General features: G+C 36.9%; 1 protein-coding gene across 3 annotated transcripts in view; it reads right to left on the bottom strand.

The window, feature by feature from the left end:
• The window catches only part of HELZ (helicase with zinc finger), a 176,288-nt gene that overhangs the window by 67,717 nt on the left and 86,627 nt on the right, over positions 1 to 21,944 (bottom strand). For 2 of the 3 annotated variants that reach the window (XM_050762384.1, XM_050762385.1), the window contains 6 exons: positions 21,308 to 21,487; positions 20,685 to 20,789; positions 11,192 to 11,370; positions 9,992 to 10,110; positions 8,698 to 8,843; positions 5,902 to 6,049 (listed from right to left, as the gene is read on the bottom strand). In XM_050762384.1, the coding sequence (XP_050618341.1) occupies positions 5,902 to 6,049; positions 8,698 to 8,843; positions 9,992 to 10,110; positions 11,192 to 11,370; positions 20,685 to 20,789; positions 21,308 to 21,487 (877 nt within the window). The remainder of the gene's footprint in view (positions 1 to 5,901; positions 6,050 to 8,697; positions 8,844 to 9,991; positions 10,111 to 11,191; positions 11,371 to 20,684; positions 20,790 to 21,307; positions 21,488 to 21,944) is intronic. The other variant, XM_050762386.1, reaches the window with a different exon arrangement.

The following is a 21,944-nucleotide window of genomic DNA, read 5'->3' as shown; positions in this document are numbered from 1 at the left end:
CCTCCTATTCCAGGTGCTTTTGGCAGCTGGTAAACATTGGCAGATTTCATTTTTCACAGCTTTGTGCTGCAGAAGGCCTATGATAAGCAGTTGGCAGTAGTCAGGTAGTACCTGTTCCCCAACCACCCACCATCTCCTGCTACACAGGGAATGGGACAGTGGGTAGCAGTGCAGTCCCTCTTTCCTACATAGCTCTGTATTGCAGGAGAGCTGTTCCAAATGCCTTGGCAGTCCACTGACAATCTCCATTTTCTCTAGCTTCCTACGACAGAAGACCTATGCTTCGTAGACTCAGCAGCCACTGAACATCAGCAGATCCCAACCTCCCCTGGTCTGCACTGCAGAAGACCCACATTGGGTAGTGGCACCAGCTGGATGGAAGCACCTGGATGGCAGCATGGATTACACACAAACACACAGCATACACAGAGCTCCTGCTCCATAGGATGGATGCAGGTTGGGAAAAGCAGTGAGGAGGAAGTTCCATGTATTCCCCCAACAACTGCTCCATAAGTTCTGCCCAGGAGACAGTGAGAGGAAGGCTTACAAACTGGTAACATTCTGTCTCTGCCAAGAGACCCATGGCAGCTGGATTACACCGTGGAGCAATTTATGCCCTAGGAAGTAGAAAAGTAAAAACATTGAAATGAAAAATTTATTGCCAAGAGTCAAATGTAGATTTGAAATAACAGAAGCATGACTCAGCAAACATGAAGATACATAATGGTTACGCAATCTGAAGAACAGAGAGAAAAAGTAATGCAGAAAAAAGAACACAGCCTCAAAGAAGTGTGGAACACCAATTAAGCTCACCAACATGCATCTGATAGGAGAACAGAAGGAGAGCAAAGATGGAAAGGAGCAGAAAAAAGGTTCAAAGAAATAATGGCTAAAAATTTTCCATATTTGATGGAAAACACTGAGCTATACATCCAAGCTCAAATGAAATTTGAGTAAGATAAATGCAAGGAGACCCACACAACAGACAACCATATTAAAAACTACAAAAATAAAACCTTGAAAACAGCAAGAGAAAAACAACTCATCACTTACAAAGAAATTCCAGTAAGACTAACAGATTTCTCACCAGAAACAATAGAGGCCAGAAAGCAGTGAGAAAACATATTTCAATGCGCTAAAAGAAAAAATCCAACCAATTCGACTAATAATCTTATATTCTACTTTTCAAAAATGAGGCCAAATAGAGACATGCCCAGATGAAACATAACCTAAGAGAATTCCTTACTTGCAGACTCCCCTTACAAGAGACACTGAAGGAAGTTCTTCAGGCTGAAAGCAAGTGATACCAGACAATAATTCAAATCCACACAAACAAAGGATCTCGGTCAAGGTGATTATGTGGGTAATGATAGAAGACAGTATAATAACATATTTCTTCTCCTTTCTCCTCTTAACTCATTTAAAAAGCAATTGCATAAGCCCATATGTACATAATTGTATTGTTAGGCTATAACATATAATAATGTAGTATGTTTGACAATAACAGCACAAAGGAGGTAGGTAAAAAATGACACCAGATGGTAACTCAAATCCACAAAGAGAAGTGAAGGTTAATATAGCAAACTCCATAAATATGTACTTGTCACCCTTCTCTCAGAATTTTTTAAAAACATAAAATTATATAAATTAATAATTATAAAAATATAGTTTGTTATATATAGGTATACTATATATACTATAATGGCACAGAAAGGAAGGAGGAATAGAGCTATGTAGGAGTAATTTCTACAGCTCTTTGGAAATAAGTTAGTAAAAATTTGAAGTAGATTCTGATAAAGTAAGATGTATATTTTAAGCCCTAAAGAAACCACTAAGAAAATAACTCAAAAAATATAATTAAAAAATAATTAAAAGAAATGGCCGGGCATGGTGGCTCATGCCTATAACCCCAGCACCTTGGGAGGTCGAGGTGGGTGGATCACTTGAAGTAGGAATTTGAGACCAGCCTGGCCAACATGGTGAAACCCTGCCCCTATTAAAAATACAAAAATTAGCCAGGCATGGTGGCAGGCACTTGCAATTCCAGCCACTTGGGAGGCTGAGGCACAATAATCACTTGAACCTGGGAGGCGAAGGTTGCAGTGAGCCAAGAACATACCACTGCACTCCAGCCTGAGCAACAGAGTAAGACTTTGTCTCACAAAAAAAAAAAAAAAAGAAAAATAATAATTAAAGGAATTAAAATGTGACACTAGAAAATATGTACTTAATACAAAAAAAGGCAATAAAGGAGACACAGGAGATCAAAAACTACATGAGACATAGAGGAAAAAAGGGCTGAGGTAAATCCAACCATATCAATAACATTAAATGTGAATGGATTAAAAATCCCAATCAAAATGCAAAGATGTCTGCAATTCCAGAACTTCGGGAGGCTGAGGGAGGTGGATAGCTTGAGCCCAGGAGTTCAAGACCAGCCAGGGAAACACAGCAAATCCCATCTCTACAAAAAATACAAAAATTAGCTGGGCATAGTGGCATACATCTGTAGTCCCAGCTACTTAGGAGGCTGAGGTGGGAAGATCACCTGAGCCCAGGGAGGTCCAGGCTGCAGTGAGCCATAATCGTGTCACTGCATTCCAGCCTAGGTGACAAAGCAAGACCCTGTCTCAAAAACAAAAGAAAACAAAACAAAACAAACGAACAAAAAGGCAGAGATTTTCAGACTTTTTTTAAAAAATCAAGATCTAACAATATGCTGTCTATAGAATATGCACTTTAGATTCAAACATGTAAATAAGATGAAAGTACAATAAAAAAAGATATACTGTGCAAACAGCAACTATAAACAAGCTGAAATTGTTATACTAATGTCAGACACATCAACTTTAAAACAAAAAACTGTACTAAGATAAAGAGGGATTATTTATTTATTTTATTTTATTTTTTTGAGACAGGGTCTAGCTCTGTTACCCAGGCGGCAACGCGGTGGTGCAATCTCAGCTCACTGCAACCTCCACCTCCCAAGCTCAAGCCATCCTCCCACCTCAGACTCCTGAGTAGCTGGTACTACAGGCACCTGCCACCATGCCCACCTAATTTTTTCATTAGAGACAGGGTTTCACCATGTTGCCTGATCTTGAACTCCTGGGCTCAAGCAATATATCCACCTCGGTCTCCTAATGTGCTGGGATTACAGGCATGAGTCACACCAAGGAGGGACATTTAAAAATGATAAAAAGATCAACCTATTAGGGAGATGTAACAATTATAAATATAGATAATTAACTGCAGATTCTCAAAACATATGAGGCAAAAACCACGTTCTCCTCTATGCCTCAGGTGCCACCAAGCCCAATGGATTCATTTTGTATATCTGTACAACTCTGTCTACCTCTCAGACCACACCATCTTATGGTTATTATCCATAGCTCCTCCCTTCCAACTAAATTTTTCAAGGTAAAGAACTAAACCTTGGCCCGGTATGGTTGCTCACACCTCTATTCCCAGCATTTTGGGAAGCTGAGGTGAGAGGATCGCTTGAGCCCAGGAGTTCAAGACTAGCTTGGGCAACATAGTAAGACCTCATCTTTACAAAATATATATTTAAAAAAAAATTAACTAGGCGTGGTGGTGCGTACCCATAGTCCCAGCTATTTGGGAGGCTGAAGCTAATGAAGCTAAAGGATCACCTGAGCCCAGGAGGTCAAGGCTGCAGTGATCACACTACTGCACTCTGGCCTGGGTGACAAAGAGAGACTCTGAGTCAACAAAAAGAAAAAAAAAAAAGAAAGAAAGAAAGAAAAAACATATCTGTGGTGCTTAGTATTTAAATTGTACTTTTTTCTCACCTTGGCATTAAACTGAAACCATTTCATTACTGTGGGATATAAGTTCAGAATCAAGAAAAAAAAGAATGATCTTTCTCAGTCTCCTTCTACAATTTTAAGCACGTGAAAGAAGACACAATTTCAAATGATGTACAAAGCACGAGATACGTAAAATAAAAAGCATGTTGCCTAAACAAAAGAGAACTGTGCACAGCACAAATGCTATGAGTATTCCTTCAACTTGAGGTTCTTGAACTTTACTTTTATTTCCAACCTTTTTTTTAAAGTTTATTTTTATTTTAACTCTATGTAAGACTATCTTATTTTCCTAATAGTGGAATGTAAACTATTTTCAAATGCTCTCCTAAGTATTATACTCTTTATAAAAGATATCATTTTTCCCCTACGAATGCAACTGATGCCACTTCCTCTGCTTGTTCTATAACACAAAATAGATTTGAGTTTCACTTTTAAATTACATACCATCAAGAAAAGACCAGAGCTTCTAAAATAATCTTACTGTCCAAATAAACCTATATTAGTATCCAAATATGCCTACACTGGTATTCAAAAATTCAAAACACCTACACTGGTATTCAGCTGAGGTGAACAGGGTCAGTTTTTGCCCCTTGCAGAAAGAGTCCTGGAGCAGTATGTCTCAAAATTTTTGACTACAGTAACTCATGGGGCTGAAGACACTCTCTGAACAACCCTGCTTTGGTGAAAGTCAAGGTGATTTGAAATGTCTCTAAAGTTACATGCTTAATATTTAAAGGTCACACGACCTTTAAAGTGAGCTGTCTTTGTGACCTTTTAATATGAACAAATATTTTTCAAAAAAAACCAAAAAACAAAAAACCTTTGAGTAAAACTGACAGTCCATGAAACAGCACCTTATTTATCCTATAGCTTACGGGTTTCCTGGGAAACACACCAGGTCACTGTGAATGAACAAGTAACCCAGGCTGAGAAACTGAGCCTCTCAGTCGTAGTAGGCAAACATCAATCCTGCCTCAGGATCAAGGATCAAGGCTCAGCTCTGATGCCTGATGTCACCGCAGGGCCACCAAGGCTTCTGGATTTCAGGCCCTGCTTGCCGCTTCCTGTCATCCCTCCCACCCATAATCACGGCTAATTCCTAGGTCAGTGGTTTCCAACTTGAGTGCAAAAACAACAAACGAGACCCCTAAAGTTATTTTCAATATTTCAAATATTTAAAGAAAAGTTTACCTTTTCCTAAAATTAAACGGCACAGACTAACCAAAATGTCAAGTTTGTTTTTGGCTAGGATTTTATCAAGTGAGTACTGATGATTTTTTTGTACTGACTTCTAACTACAGGCCCGTGAGCAATGTCTTAACGGAAAAATGAATTCCTACTACATCATAAAAGCCATTTCTTTGTTAATAATATGGGTAAAGCATGGAATTCAAGGGCAGTGGAGACTGGAGATCAAGAGCCATGCCCCCAATGCTCTGCCATCCTCCAGGTTTCCTCAAGTCCAGAACTCCACTCCCTCCTGACGGACAGAACCTGAACTCCAGGGTTTCTGGTTTGTTAGCCCCTGAAGACGTTGCCATTTTTTTGGTCTGCTGCCTGATCTGACCCTTCAAATACTCACATTCTCTCTAAACCTAAAAAGTCAGAAATTATAAGAGAATTATGTAAGTTGGAGCACATCATGGAATTGCAACATTGCTGTCTGGGTCCATGTGATCTCTCTGGAGCACAGGATTCTGCAATTCAAGTTTTATTCATTTAAAATGATACCTCATTTGCATATGCACTATAAAACTTACTCAGAGTCTATTTTAGATACCTAACAATAATGATCTAATTGAGAACAATGTTGGTTTTTCTTTTGAATGAAATCATGTATTTTGTGTCTTACCATAAGACAAAATGTAAATCAAAGTTTTTGTTTCCCACAGGAGATTCATCTGAACAAATCAATGTTATACAAGAAAGAATAAACTTTACATACTATTAACATGTAAATGAAGTCAATATGCAATACAATGTCAACCCAAAACTTTAAATAAATGCTTAACAAAACCAGACGATGTGACTGAGGAAAATGTCAACAATTTTCAAAAAAGAATTAAGGTACCTCTGCATTATTATAAAAAGCTGTGCTATTTTTTTCTTGTACATCTTCTCCTCGTGCTGTAAAGAAAGTTAGTGGGTAGAAATCTTTGTGTGCTGGCTGCTTCCCACTGGCCATCAGTTTGCCCTCATAGAAAAGCTCAGAGGTGTAACTGTAGTAAAAGACAAAAAGAAAAAAGGGGGAAAATCTACATCAATATTAATTTCACCTATAAGAAAAAAAAAAGTCAATTCTAATAATATTGCCTTATGTCCATGATTAATTTTACTCCAATCATCTAATACTTATGATGCCAAAAATTTCTCCAAAAATAACAACAGTAGGGTCCTGGCGTAACATTGTTAAATGGAATGATTTTGGTAAGCTACAAAGCCAAAACAGGAAGAAATGATGACAGTTCAACACAAGATGAGACTTTATGAGGAAATTTGCTAGCCAGTATATTTCCTTGGTTACTATGTATTTTTATTTAAATGAGTCACATACAATCATGTACCACATAATGACGATTTAGTCAACAACAGACAGTATATATGATGATGGTCCCATAAGATCATAATACTGTATTTTTACCATACTTTTTCCATGTTTAGATATACAAATACCATTGTTTTATAATTACCTACAGTATTCAGTACAGTAGCATGCTTTGTACGGGTTTGTAACCTAGGAGCCAACAGGCTATATACACCATATAACCTGTATATGTAGTAGGCTATGCCATCTAGTTAGTGTAAGTTCACTGTGACATTCACACAACAACAAAATTGCCTAATGACACATTTCTCAGAATGTGACCCATGATTGTACTAATACATGCAAACACATAGATATACAGATGCTGAAACAATGTACACAACTGAAAGACGATCAAGCTGTAAAATGAATCCACTTTACTGATGAAGACACCATCTAGTACTTGACTCATCCGTGACTGCAGCAAACGACTGAAGACAATAGAAGAATCACATTGTGAGAGATAGAATTATATCTATCCAATTGCATTCAGGGAAACCTAAAAACGGTTCTCACATGGTTGACATAATCAATATTATTAAATTATACTACATTTTTTTACAGTGTTAAGTTTCTGGTCAGGGTAGTGACTGGAAAGGAGCACAAAGGGGCGTTCGGAGCGCTGGTCATGTTCTGCTTCCTGATCTGGATGAGGGTTACATGCTGCATGCAGGTGGTGACAATCCACTGAGTTGTTAAGATATATACCTTTATATCTCTTTATATTTATGCACACTATAGCTAACAGAAATCTTTTAAAACTTATTAAGTTTCATGGTTTTTCTCCCTCCCTTTCTTTCCCTTCTTCCTTTCTTTTAAAGCAGATTCCTTGTACAACATAGCCAAAGACATAAGCAAACCATCATGCTATTTGTCAATATATTTATTATAGCATGTAACTTTTCATACAGATTATATATTTGGTCACAGAAAAACATATGTATAGCTAACATAATCTAAAGTTTTGGTTTCCAGAATTGCCCTTGTGGTGTTATTTTATTTATGTGTGTGTGTGTGTGTCTGTGTGTGTGTGTATATATTTTTTTTCATCCATAGTTCCTGGCTCATAACTACCATAGCTCTTGTTACAGTCTTTTGTTATAATTTGGGTATGTCAGGCCCAGAATCTCTCTGACCTTCTCCTGCCTTCCTTTCATCGGCCCCAAAGCAAGACTCTAATCTTCCAGTCTTTTTCTTCTTATTTTTGTTTCTGAGACAGGGTCTTGCTCTGTCACCCAGGCTGGAGTGCAACAGTGTAATCATGGCTCACTGAAGCCTCAACCTCTCGGGTTCAAGAAGCCCTCCCACCTCAGCCTCTCAAGTAGCTGGGACCACAGTTGCATGCCACCATGCCCAGCTAATTTTTTTTTTTTTTTTTTGGTAGAAAGGGGGTCTCCCTGTGTTGCTCAGGCTGGACTTGAACTCCTGAACTTAAGCAAACTTCCTACCTCGTCCTTCCAAAGTGTGGGTCTTAAGACCCTCCACAGAGAGGGTTCCGCCCTATACTCTGAGGGAAGAAATGCTGACATCACAAATCCTTCCATAAAAACCCAAAGAACTGGGTTCGAAAGCCTCTAGAAAGCTGAACATGTGGAGGTTCTGGATGGTGGCGTGCCCAGGGAGGGCATGCCAGCTCTGCACACTTTCTCCCACACCATGCCCTAGGCACTCTTCATTTATATCCTCTGTAATATCCTTGATAAGAAACCAGTAAACGTAAATAACTGTTTCCATGCGTTCTGTGAGCCACTCCAGCAAATTAAGTGAACCCAAAGACCCAAAGAGAGGGTGGCAGGACTCTCAACTTGAAGGCGATCAGTTAGAAGTTCCCAAGGCCCAGGCTTGTGACTGCTGGAGGGCTGGCAGGTGGGCAGTCTTCTAAGCCCTCAACCTGTGGGATCGGACGTTATTTCTGGATAGATGGTATCAGAATTGAATTGGAGGACACCCAGCTGGTGTCCCCTGCAGAACTGGTTGCTTATTTGTTGGTGGGAGGGAATTCCCTACATTCGATCATACAAGTCTTCTGTGTTAATTGTTGTGAGAAAGCAGAGGAAGAACATGATTTGAGTTTTTCCCAAAATAGCCCTACTCTGTGAAAACTTACAACTCTGACTTCTGAAGTTTTCTTTTAAAGACACAAAATTAAACATAATTTGCAAGACAAGGGACACTATGTAAGTCTGTTGGGAATCATCTGTCCCTAGTAACAGTTCTGTTTTGAGATCCTTCCCACCACCAGACCACAGAAAGTATGACACGGAGGGGGCAGTTCACACCTACTTGATGATAGCTTCATGGGAGCGGTAGTTCTCACACAGGAGAATCCTACATGGGAACTCAGCAGGGTAATGCTCATAGAGTCGGTCAAGTAATGAAACGTGAAGGTTTCTCTCCCTGGCAAACTCGCTGTAAACAAAAGGACTGAGCTGTAACAGACAAACATACAGAGAAAGTTTAACTGAATATACAAATAGTATTTTTTAACCTACTTATAAAAAAATCCACCAAGCTAAAACTTCTTATATACCAAACCTCAACATGCTAAATGCTGGGACAAGCACAATCAGTAATATTTTCTCTGAACCATTACCTCTACTAAGAACTTGGCTAAAATGTCTAACTTCTCATTGCAGTTTACCAACACTAACCTAGAGTTTCTTTCTACACCTGACAAAGGGCTCCCCAGCATAATAATGAATAGCTACTACTTCAGTGATTCTAGGCATGCAACCCACTGCATCACTGAGGGAGTCTAACAGTTATTTCACTAAAATTGATTAATTATTTTAAATGGTGAGCTGGTAGGACATACAGCCTACCACTAAAAAATCATTTTTAGTAATTAACAAAACAATCCTCTTGATTGTATGAAGTATAAGGAGCCATTCATGGTTATGCCTTTTACCACTAGAGAGCAAAATTAAACTACTTTAGGCAAAGAAATGAAAACAGAATTTGTTCCTCTACATTTAACTCTCTCCTTGATGTCCTGACAGCTATATAGTAAGATGTAAGTCCAATCTTAACTGCAGCAGGAGAGAAAGAGCCCCAAACTGCGACCTTGTGAAACAGGTATCCTCATAGAAAAACTGTATTTCTCTTTCCTACATATAGATATTCAAATATATAAAATCACACTCTTTCAGATTTTGGCTATAATTTTTAATTAAGCCCTCTATTTCCTAGTTTTCTATTACACCAACAAAAATTACTCCTTCAGGTAAACAAATAGTAAAGTCAGGAGCTGGGGAATTACAATTCCCCAGGATCCTACAGGAATGATCATTTAAATTTTACTTCACAAAAAAAAGTAAGAATCAGATATTCATACTATAAAAGAACAGAACTTAAATAAACATGAAAATTATAACAGTGACAGACTATCCAAAGAAGAAAAAGAGTAGCAGAATAGTAATTTTTCTTCAGAAATAACAATATTTTTCACTATTAGTACAGATTTGAAGTACTAAAGTTATAATGCATGGCATGATTTCATAGGATGTTTTAGAAATAGATTAAACATCAAAATATAATTAAAAGTTACTTTCAACACAGCAACTTAGAGGGCATTTACCTGCATGTGATCACCAGCCAAGACAATCCGAGTGTTTTGAGTTGCTAATGCTAGAGGCATAATGGTTTCACACTCCATGGCCTGGGCAGCTTCATCTAATAGAATGTGTGTAAAAAACCCTAGAAAGTACAGCATAAACACAGGATAGCATGCTAGAGCAGCAACAAAGGCAGAAGGACTATAGTTATCTTCTAATCTGCTAAGTAAAGAGTTCAGTTTGCTAATACTCTAAGAGTAGTGAGTACTTTTATTTATTTATTTATTTTTATTTTTATTTTTTTTTGAGACAGGGTGCCACTCTGACTCCCAGGCTGTAGTGCAGTGCTATGATCACAGCTCACTGTAGCCTCAACCTCCTCGGGCTCAAGTGATCCTCCTACCTCAGCCTCCCAAGTAGCTGGGACTATAAGCATATGCCATGAGGCCCAGCTAATTTTTGTACTTTTTTATAGAGATGAGGTTTCACTGTATTTCCCAGTCTGGCTGAACTCCTGGCCTCAAGTGCCTTGGCCCCCCCCTCAGCCTCCCAAAGTGCTGAGACTACAAGCATGAGCCACCACACCTGGCCCCAGATTGGTACTGCTTTTTTGATGATTAAGTTTTGCCATATTTGTCAGAACAACTTCCTGACATCTTACATCTGTACTTCACATAACACTAGTTTGATTTTACATAGCTCCTGTACTCAAATATAATAATCTTAATAGTATGCCATAATAAAACCTATTATAATTATCATCTCTACAGTATATAATGCAAAAGCATTTTATAACAAAAATCTGAGAAAAGTGTAAAAAAAAAAAAGAAAAATACCAACACTCTCCAAATTGGAATTCTTCATATGATCAATAATAAATACCATCTGACCAACTAGAGAACAAATGGAATAGCTGTCACTAAAATTAAACCAGGGGTTGGCAAATTTTTCTTCAGTAAAGAGCCAAACTATATATTTTAGATTTTGTGGACCATATAATCAATCTCTGCTGCAACAACTCAACTCAGCCACTGTAACACAAAAGCATCTACAGACAATAAACAGGTAAATAAATGAGCATGGTTGTGTTCCAGTCAATAAAACTTTATTTACAAAAACAGGCAGTGAGCCAGATTTGGCCCACACACTGTAGCTTGCCAATCCCAGTCTAAACTGAATTCATAAGCCCTAAAATTGTGAGACTGTGTCTTGAGTCAGCATACCAGGTTCAAGGTCCAACTGACAGAGGTACTGGGAAGTATTCAATGTAACAACCACCACTCGATGTTTAAGAATATCTTCTTTCTGGGGCATCTGAAAGGTGGAATGTGCACTTGAGATCAAACAGTACTGATGCACAACTGGGTGGACAGTCTTTACCCAGCGATTTCTGAAATATACCCTGGAAAAGAAGACAATATTTCTGATTTACATTTACTAATTTCTTAACAGTATCTAGTTATTAAAATACCGACATTGTTATTTTAAGACTGCAACATATGAAAAGTAACAAATGAATCTGATAACCATTAGCATTCTATTGAATTAGAATTTAACATACAACTGCCACTATATCCACTGTGACTCTCTACCAAAAAAATGACATAGAAGTATATGCAATTCCACAAAATAAATGCCTATTTTTAAGTGCTCACAGTAATCTTGCAACAGAATCGTATAAACATAAGATTTATAAGCATTACAGTTTTTTAAGTTCAAAACATTCCCATTCTGGAATTACCTTTTTCTAGACTGTTCTTACAAAAATACACTGACTCCTATTTTAACTATTTATGCTAACAAAAAACAGTGAATTGCATACTTATAACAGGAATTCAAAGGTTATTTTCATTTTATATTAGACTATATTCTTATACCTATACTTAAATAGACCTCTGAGGTTCTGGAAATTTAAGAATAAATTTAAAATTTGAACAACTGGAAAGTCTAAGTACTTCCATTATTTGCAAAAGAAAAATATTAATAGGCCTCATGCAATAGATTATTAAAATGGTACAGAAATTACTCATCCATCCATCTACTCATCCACCCACCCATCTCTAACCTACCCAAGTAACAAAGATTCTTTAGGTATCTACTATGCTCCAGCACAGAGGCAGATCACATAGGGCTTGTGAGCAATCCTTGGGTTTACTCTGAGTTTGATGAAAAGCCATCAGAGAGTTCCAACAGGGCAGTGACACCATACGACTTATTTTGTTAAAGGACTATTCTGTTTCTCTGGGCAGAACATATACAGTGGGGGTGGACAGTGGTGTGCTGGCAAATGTTTAACACCTAGCTCCTGGGCTAGGAAGAGGAGGGGATTTTGGTTTGTAGTGTTTGCTGATTTGTGGTGTAAAATTGTCATGGCGATTTCAAGCTACCAGCATGTCACTGAACGTGAACCTGAGAAGTCGTACACATGATTAGCTCTAACAAACCAATACAAGTTGGCTCCAATACAACACTGAACGGCATGGAGGAAGGAGCAGGGGGTGGAAGCAAGGAGACCAGTTACAAGGTTACTGTTAAGACTGCAGACAAGAGCAGATCGTAGCTTGGACTAGGCCAACAGCAGAGATGTGACAATGGTCAGATTCCCTAGACATTTTGAGAGTAATGCCAACAGAATTTACTGATGAACTAGAAGTGGAATTTAAGAGAAGGAATGATTCCATGCCTCTGAAACTGGATAAATGGTGGTGGCTTTTGCAAAGGTGGTGAAAAAGAGGAATGGATTTGGGGTGGGAATTGAGAGTTTCGTTCTGGGCATATTCAGTAGATATCCAAGTAGATATATCTAGTAAGCAAGGCAATACATAAGTATGGAGTTCAGGAGAATGCCTGGGGCAAGATAGCTACAATTGGGATAATACTAAACCTTGAGACTAGATGAGATTAGAGAATAAAAGTAGATTAAAAAAAAAAAAAAAAAAAAAAAAAAAAAACCTAGTGGAAGGAAGAATGACTGATGGACCACTCCAACATTCAGAGGCTGGGAAAGGAGACTGGGAAGGAACAAAGATATAGAACTCTGGAGAGCGTGGGGTATTGGAAGTAAAATGAAGCAAGTGTTTCAGATAGAAATAGATAGGAATAACTGTGTTAAATGCTGCTAAGAGGCTTAAGTAAAATGAAGACTGACCACAGGACTTAACAGCAAGAAAACCAATATGATGAACCTCAATATGATGGTTTTAGTGTAAAAGTACAGATGGAAATCTGATTAGCTTGAGCTTAAGAAAGAAAGAGAAGAGAGGAGATAGTGCCAGGGAGTACATATAGACAACTGTCTAGATAAGTTTTGCTTAAAGGCATGCAGGTCAGGTGAAGGTGAGTTTTTGTTTTTGTTTTTTTTTAATAAGACAATAGTATATTTTCATGCTATACAAAGAAAAAACTATGGAGGAAAGAAGAAGCTGTGTATCCAGGAAAGGATGAGAGCTCATTCACAAGTAGAGAGGTTGGTCCCTAGAAAAGAAAAGAACAGTTTAGAATGGGAGGGAAAGCAGTTATTTAGGAGATGCAAGTCAGATGATCTATCAAAGAGAAGATGTGGGCATTCTCTTCTGATGGCTTCTACTCCATCGGTAAAATTACAAAGATCACCAGATGATTGTTATTTTCATCACTACTATTCCTCTTTCCTAGTTAGGAAAACCGAAGCCCAAAGAGCTTACAGCCAGGATTTAAACCTGTGTTCTTCCCCTCTCTAAGCTTCATTTCTTATTTCCAAAATGAATATAATAATTCAACTTCTCAAGGATTTGGGGAAATTAAATGAGATAACAGATGTATAATATGTAGCATAATGCCTGGCAGCACCAACAAACCGAAGCCCCCCACTTCCCTTCACCCACAGCAAAGCTGAAACTAAAACCAGCATTTCTAAACACTCAGTAAATATTCAATGTACACTGCGCAAACGCAAAAAGGTAGCATCATGATATGAATATAGGCAATCAAAACAATTACTTAAAAGATCTGTTGTTTATTCCATCTAAAAGCACATATTGTGTGAAATATTTTATTTAATAAGTCATCATATGGAACAAAAGAATAATTTATACGCAGCTTCTAAAAAAGTAAGAGCAAAATCTGGTGCTTAATTGGCATGCCTTCAGTTAGTCTAACATTTTGGTAACAATTTCCTTTTCTCAAAGAGCCACCATTTGTTACTAGGCTCTTGTCTCTTACTTTGTGTTAATGTTTCTCAATTTTATGGCCTCTGCATATTTTATGAAAGCAATCTTAAATTATTTTTGGAAGCAAACCAAAAAGGTTTTTAAAAGAGAATTATTAATATTTTGGCCACGCACGATGGCTCACACCTGTAATTCCAGCACTTTGGAAGGCAGAGGTGGGTGGATCACTTGAGGCCAGGAGTTCAAGACCAGCCTGGCCAACATGGCAAAACCCCATCTCTACTAAAAATACAAAAATTAGCCTGGCGTGGTGGCATAAACCTGTAGTCCCAGCTACTTGGGAGGTTGAGGCACAAGAATCACTTGAACCCAGGAGGTGGAGGCTGCAGTGAGCTGAGATGACACCACTGCACTCCATCCTGGGTGACAGAAAGAGACTGTGTCTCAAAAAAAAAAATTTTTTTTTAATTTAGAATGTAAAATAAAAGGCCGGGCACGGCTCATGCCTGTAATCCCAGCACTTTGGGAGGCGGAGACGGGCGGATCACGAGGTCAGAAGATCGAGACCATCCTGGCTAACACGGTGAAACCCCGTCTCTACTAAAAATACAAAAAATCAGCCAGGTGTGGTGGCGGGCGCCTGTAGTCCCAGCTACTTGGGAGGCTGAGGCAGGAGAATGGCGTGAACCCGGGAGGCGGAGCTTGCAGCAAGTGGAGATCGCGCCACTGCACTCCAGCCTGGGCGACAAAGCAAGACTCCGTCTCAAAAAAAATAAATAAATAAAAAATAAAAGAGTAGTTATTTTTACTGTCTGATATTAATTACTAAGTAACTTTCTGTTTCTTTGTTTTTCTTAGACATTGGAATTCTATTATAGTAATAAATCTTGCAAATTGCTATTAAAAGTCAACTTTACTGATTTCTTAAATAAGAAAAATAAAAGTCTTAAGTTGATAATCATTTTTTACTAAAAATCACATCAAAATATGTTTTAAATTCTTCAAACCAAAATTGAGTTCACTTTTCCATTTTTCCTTCAATTCAAGACCACACTTGAAAGTGATAATTTGGTGAGGGGGGAAATTTTACACAATGGAGATAATCTAGACTTGGCAGAAGAATTACAACCTCTATATCGTAAGCTATGTACAATCATTTTCTTCAAAAGGCAAGCACTGGCTCACACAAAAACATCTCTGGATACATCAAAGTTAATCATGAAAAAAATCCTCATTATTTCTGATCCTGGCCTACCTGTCTAAATATCAACTTACTGGTAAGCAAATACTAAGGAAAAACTAGGCAGTTATGAGCCACATTTTAAAACTAAAATTCTACCCATCCCCCAGATGAACTATTAAATCTGATAGCAGAATAAAGGCATTTTCAGATATGCAAAAGCTAAAAAATATTACCTCCTATGAACTTTGTCAGAAGGGTTGAAAGCACTAGTTAAGGGTGTGTAAAAAAGGATGTGCACCATCAAAACAAGGTAGAAAATCAAGAAAGAGGAAGACCTAAGATCCAGGAAATGGGATCTAATATAGAAGAGAAGAAAAAGAAATTCCAAAATAATGGCAAAGAGAAGTGTCAGCATAACAAAGAACAACCAGTTCAGAAAGGAGGAGCAAGTGAAATCCAGAAGGGGAGCTTCCAGGAGAAAAAAACAGCACTGACAAATTATCTAAGAGCTGTGACAATAAAGACCCTTGTTTCAGTAGGTATTTACAGAGTCACTTAGGGTATAAAGACCTGATTAGACGTTCAAAGAAAATAAAGCAAATGAAAAACAGTAAGTATTAATGCTAGAACAAAGCCAAAAACATATATACATATTATTTGTTAGGAGCAAATAATTTACAGGATCATCATAATAAAAACACTAAAAATGAAGCTACCATACACTCTGGGAGGCCAAGACAGGCGGATCACCTGAGGCCAGGAGTTCGAGGCCAGCCTGGTCAACATGGTGCAACTCTGTCTCTACCAAAAACACAAAAGTTAACTGGGCGTGGTGGCGTGTGCCTGTAATCCCAGCTACTCAGGAGGCTGAGGCAGGAGAATCACTTGAACCCGGGAGGCAGAGGTTGCAGTGAGCCCAGATAGCCCCACTGCACTCTATTTTGGGCAACAAAGCAAGACTCTGTCTCACAAAAAAAAAAAAAAAAAAAAAAGCTACAACAGAAAGTCAACAAATATCCAAAATCAAATTAAGACACAGCAGTTGATATATGTGTGTTTATATATATTTGTTATATATATACACATATATAATTTGTATTTTATATATTTATAATTTGTATACATAATATACACACACATATATAATTTTTATATATTATGTTTATAATTTAGAAAAATGGAAGTATCAAAAGAAACTGCTAAAAAAGTCAAAAATTCCCTTGGGAATGATACTTGGTGAACAGTGGCTAGGTTAATTGAAAAAAAAAAATTTTTTTTGCTCTCAACTTTAAATACAACATGACCTTCTGTAATAGTGTATACATGTGATTTCCTTTAATAAACATAAATACTAATCTAAAACAAAAGCTAATTATTTGAATCATTATGGGGAAAATAATTACCAATATTTGAATTTAACCTCTCACTTATAGGTGGCTTTTTAAAATTAAAATTCTCTAGTTTCTCTTGTTTAAATAGAAACTTTACTTAAATTCTCATATTCTCCCAGTCACTGTCCAACCTCTCCCCTCCTTTCACAGCCAGGCTTCTTTTTAGAAGTATTATCTAGATTGTCCTCTCCAGTTACCAACCTCCTACTCACTCCTCTACTCATTCAACATGGCTTACCTTCCATCTAATCAAGGGACATAAACAACTTCCACATCACTAAATCACACGGATGTTTCCAGGCCCATCGAGTTACCTGACTTGGCAGCATGCAAAGTTCCGCTGTTGCTCCCTCCCAGGAACTCTCCCCTCAGCTTCCATGACTCAAGCTTTCTCTGATTCCCTTCTAACTCTCCAGCCCTCCTCTCCCCTGACAATCTCATCCATGCCCACGCTTCAATCACCACCAATACCCTAGTGACTCACACATTTTCTCTCTCCAGCCAAGACCTCACCTCTGAGCTCCAATGAGTATTTCATTGTAAAATTGAAGGAAAAAAAAAAAAGGTGGTTTTTCAAATTATTCAGTTATACAGTATGGATATTTGTTCCCATCAAAATCTCAAGTTGAAATGGAATCCCCAATGTTGGAGGTAGGGCCCAGTGGGAGGTGTCTGAATCATGGGGGCAGATCCCTCATGAGGGGCTTGGGCCATCCCCTTGGTGATAAGTGAGCTTTTGCTCTGAAATCTGATCTTAAAAGTATATGGCACCTCCCACACGCACACTCACTCGCCCCTGATTTCACCATGTGACATCCTACTCCCCCTTTGCCTTCCACCATGACTGTAGCTTCCTGAGGCCTCCCTAGAAGCTGAGCAGATGCCAGCACCATGCTTTCTATAAAGCCTGCAGAACCATGAGCCAACTAAACCTCTTTTCTTTATAAGTCACCTAGTCTCAGGTATTTTTTTAAAGCAATATAAAAACGGCCTAATATCATCAACTAACTCCAAGCACCTGTTTTTTCCTCAAAGGAAAAAAAAAAAGAAAGAAAGAAATTAAAGTTCTAAGTCTCACTGCTGACTTTTTCACATTTACCTTGGAAAGTTACCTCAAGTTGAAGCTAGTAAGAATACAAAGCTTGACCGCTGAGCCAATTTTCTTGAAAGTATAATATTCTAGTCCCAACTTTTAAAAGATCTTATTCTCTGCACTTTCATTTTGTGCAACATTTAAGTTAGACACTGTGTAAAAGATTATTTAAAACACAGCTAACATTTTTTTAAATTGGAGAATTGACAGTAACAAGACAATTTCAAATTCACAGTATAAAATATAATACCAATTAAGAAATTTACATATTTTCCAGAAAGAAATCAATCCACATATCCCACATGAATTATAAGAGAGAGTCTGGTAATATATAATTTTAATTCACTAATTTTATTCATGTAGTAAATTTATACACAACAAATAATCCCCAAAATGTCATTACTTAAAATACTATGAATAAGAATGACCTGATCACAGAAGAATATGCTTCTTTGAAGATCAATATAAAACAACAATTACCTTCCATTTTCCCAGAAAGGAAGAAATGCACCCCTCCATAGATGACCCCTATCTGCAAAGCCATAACTCTGTCAGAACCAGATACTGATCTTGAAAACCACACACAAAAATAAACTGTGTTTTCCCCTCTATTCCATTTTAAAATCTTCTAGTTCTAGTGAAGTAACAAGTAAAAACTGAAACTAAGCAGGATCTAAAATGGTTTCTAAAATCTCCATCTCCAAATATTTTAAGTTCAGCTCAACTCCTGGCAACTAAAAGAGTTTTACAAATTTTAATCATAAGTATGTATATTTAAACACATTTACTACTGTATTCACTATGTAATGTTTTGACTATTTTCACACTATAGCACTTTCCAGGGCCTGTTCCAGACTATATCATGAAGACAGCAAACCCTTCATGAGCCTTTCTCCCTAGAGACAACCATCTTCATGGTCATGAGCAGACACTTAGTGCCCTCTTGTGTTCTTTCCTCTGCATCCTGGGACAATTCAGATAAAGCTAATCTTCCCACAGCACTCAGTCATTCTAATCTTCTCTATTCCATTTCACATGCCTCCTATGTTTGTTGTCTATTAGGAAAATTATCAATTAATCTGAGTTAATGTAATATTAGATAGTGCTAATAAATCTTAACAATTCAATGCATAAATACTCTGAGGAAATACATTTGCAAGTTAACACCTTTCCCAAAGAGAAAAACTATGGTGAAAATGTAGGACTACATAAAGCAAATATTTGGGAAGTCAGACTTTTTCTTACTTTGTTCCATTTACTAAATGAAACCACATGAAGTTTGCATTTGAATATATTTATAAATGTTTTTCCATCTTGGGTTGAACCACTTTTGAGACTTACAGAGAGGTGAGAATTTCTGATAAAGGGCAAGTTTCAATATTTGGGCCACAATGATACATGTACCCTACTGAACATAACTTCTTATTCTGCATATCGAGATGCACCACATGTTGGATTATAACCTCCAAAAAATAATTTTACATGGAAAAAGCTAAATATAAGCTAGTTGAGTGACGCATTTAGTGTTCATCAGCAACAGCTCTACAGCCCCAAATGTCAAATAGCCTATACTAAGTCAACCAAGATTTGAGTGGGCTTTACCCCACTGTTTTCACACCAAGTACACCATGATAACTGAGGTCACACTTCCTATGGAACACACATGCGCACTCTACCAACAATATAAGTGAACAAAACAAACCACTCATATCATTAGAGTAAGAATACCTATAGCAAAAAAGGTAACTACTCAACTTTCACTTATGAGCTGGAAGAGATTAGATTCTGAATCAAACTATTTATTGATGAATGTATCCTTCAATAAATACCATGTTTTCATTTATAGTGATAATGATTGTATATATGTAATATTTTCTTATTAAATACAACCAGATTCTATTTAAAATAATTACTGCTTCTTAATCTTCCAGAGTGAAAATAAAATATGGCAAAAAAAACCTGTGTTAATAGGTCACACCACTTTTTTCCTCTTTTTTTTTTTAATGGAATTCTAAGATCATTCAAACAGCTTTGGTTATGATTACTGAAGAATTAAATAACATAATTTCATTTCCCATGCTTGAGCTCTAGTAGAAATAAAAAGTTAGTGACTTAATGATTCAAAAGTGCAGTTAGAAATTAATTTATAAACAACTGTATTCAAACAACCTAGGGCATGACATATTAGTTTGTAAAATGGCAAAACTGAACATTAATCCATATAACAATGAAAGCAAATGGTATAATAAACAACAATTTGATGATTCTTTATTGTTTTCTGAAGAAAAGGATTTCTATTCCCCCACATCCTATATTTAAGTACATTTCATGTTCATATATACTCAGAGGACCTTTCTATATCAACCTTAAATTTTCTTTGACACTTAAATGGTAGCAAAAGTTGTTAAATACCAGTCAAGTACATTTTGTTGCAGAAATCATTTCAGTATTTCATGTTTAATGTGTAGCTTCTATGAAATTACCTGCATCACAGCCAAAATTTTATTTTCATAAAGAACTGTCCACTGCATGACTAATCTGCCATGCAAAATATACTAGAATTTTAACTGAACTAGATTTAATTTAAATTATCATATTATGTTATTTCATCATACTAGCTTTTAGAGGTACATATCAAAATCTACTCAGGTTGAAACAACACTTTACACACAAAACTTAAAAAAGGATGTCTTTCTCTTACTTAATGTTTAAGAAATGAATAGTCAAAGATTTTTACATTTTTCCTTAATTTAAACAGTTTCTTCAAAAGACATAACCTCTAAATGTCAATGCACAGTTAAAGACTTTGGTATTTCCAAAGTTACTAAAATCTTTACAGACACCTTTTCTTAAGAATAATAAAGTATGATACAGATACATAATAAGCCTTAAAAAAAATACCTGAGAGGTCTTGCCTGGGGATTGCCTGCTTCTACATATGGATGTAAATAATCCTTTATGTAGAGATCAGCAGCACTATTAGAATGGGTGCAAATGAGAATCCTGCTGAAATAAATGGTGCAAATAAAAAGAATGATAAAACACAAAACTATTCAAGCAGTATAATACCGAAAAAAAAAAGCAGTGGCCATCCTAACATTATACAATTCCCTCATCCTACTCAGTAATCCCTAGCACTATTCAGTGATACCTTTAGGAAATTAAGTTAAAAAGGAAGTACCCCAAAATTATTTTTAAATCTATCATATAAAATATATATACATACGTTTAAACCCAAGTCTTTTGGCTCTAATAGATAGCACAATTCCATAGCAAACTTGCTCTGATGGCTATTTAAAAACTATTTTAAAACTTACTGTCTATACTACCAATTTTAAAAACAGTATGTTTTAAGAGAATTCAAATTTTTAGTGCTCTGGGGTTTGGATTTACGGCTTTTCCTTTTCTTTTTCATGTTTAAGAGCTGCATGAAAACTGTCTTGCTAGCCCTCATTTTGCATTTAAAACAAGAACAGAGGTAGTACCCTACCAGGGAAATATGAGCACGCTTCCCACCCTCTCACCTAGTCTCCTGTTGCTGCAGAATATGTTTGACAGCCTGAGCTAGAGTGAACGTTTTGCCTGTCCCATAGGGTCCGATGATAAGCACAGGCGGCAGCTGGATTGCAAGTGGAGTGGTAATGGCCAGAACAGCCTCTTTCTGTTTTGCATTTAGTCGAGGATCCAACTGTTCATCCCATTGTCTATGGAAAACAAAAATTTATTTTAAACATATGCATCTTGTTAATAAACAGAACACAACACAAGAGTATCCTGAATTTCAGTGAACCATTAAAACCACTGAAATAGCACAGCATCTATAAAAACAAATGCTTATTCTAAAGCTACTTTTTAGAAAGTTACCCAACAGAGTCAGTGTAGAGTGTTTTAACATGTAAATCAAAATTAATTTTATCTTGTCCTATTCTACATACAAAAAGATTTTGGTAACTTATCTAAGGAAATCACATACTTCGAATCTAGCTGCTGCCAGGTCTTTAAGTAGAAATGGCAATGTTTCAAAAATGTAATTTCCCTCTGTTACAAAAAGCATCATAAAACTTTTTACTGATATTAACGAAGTAGTACTTTTTTTTTGCATAACAAATGAAATGCAAAAGGGAAACGATCTGAATTTCAAATTCTAATTATTTAAAAGAT

This window comes from Macaca thibetana, chromosome 16, assembly GCF_024542745.1.
Source record: "Macaca thibetana thibetana isolate TM-01 chromosome 16, ASM2454274v1, whole genome shotgun sequence".
Classification (NCBI taxonomy): Eukaryota; Metazoa; Chordata; class Mammalia; order Primates; family Cercopithecidae; genus Macaca; species Macaca thibetana.
The sequence above is the reverse complement of the archived record's forward strand: the minus strand, read 5'-3'. Positions and strand labels throughout refer to the sequence as shown.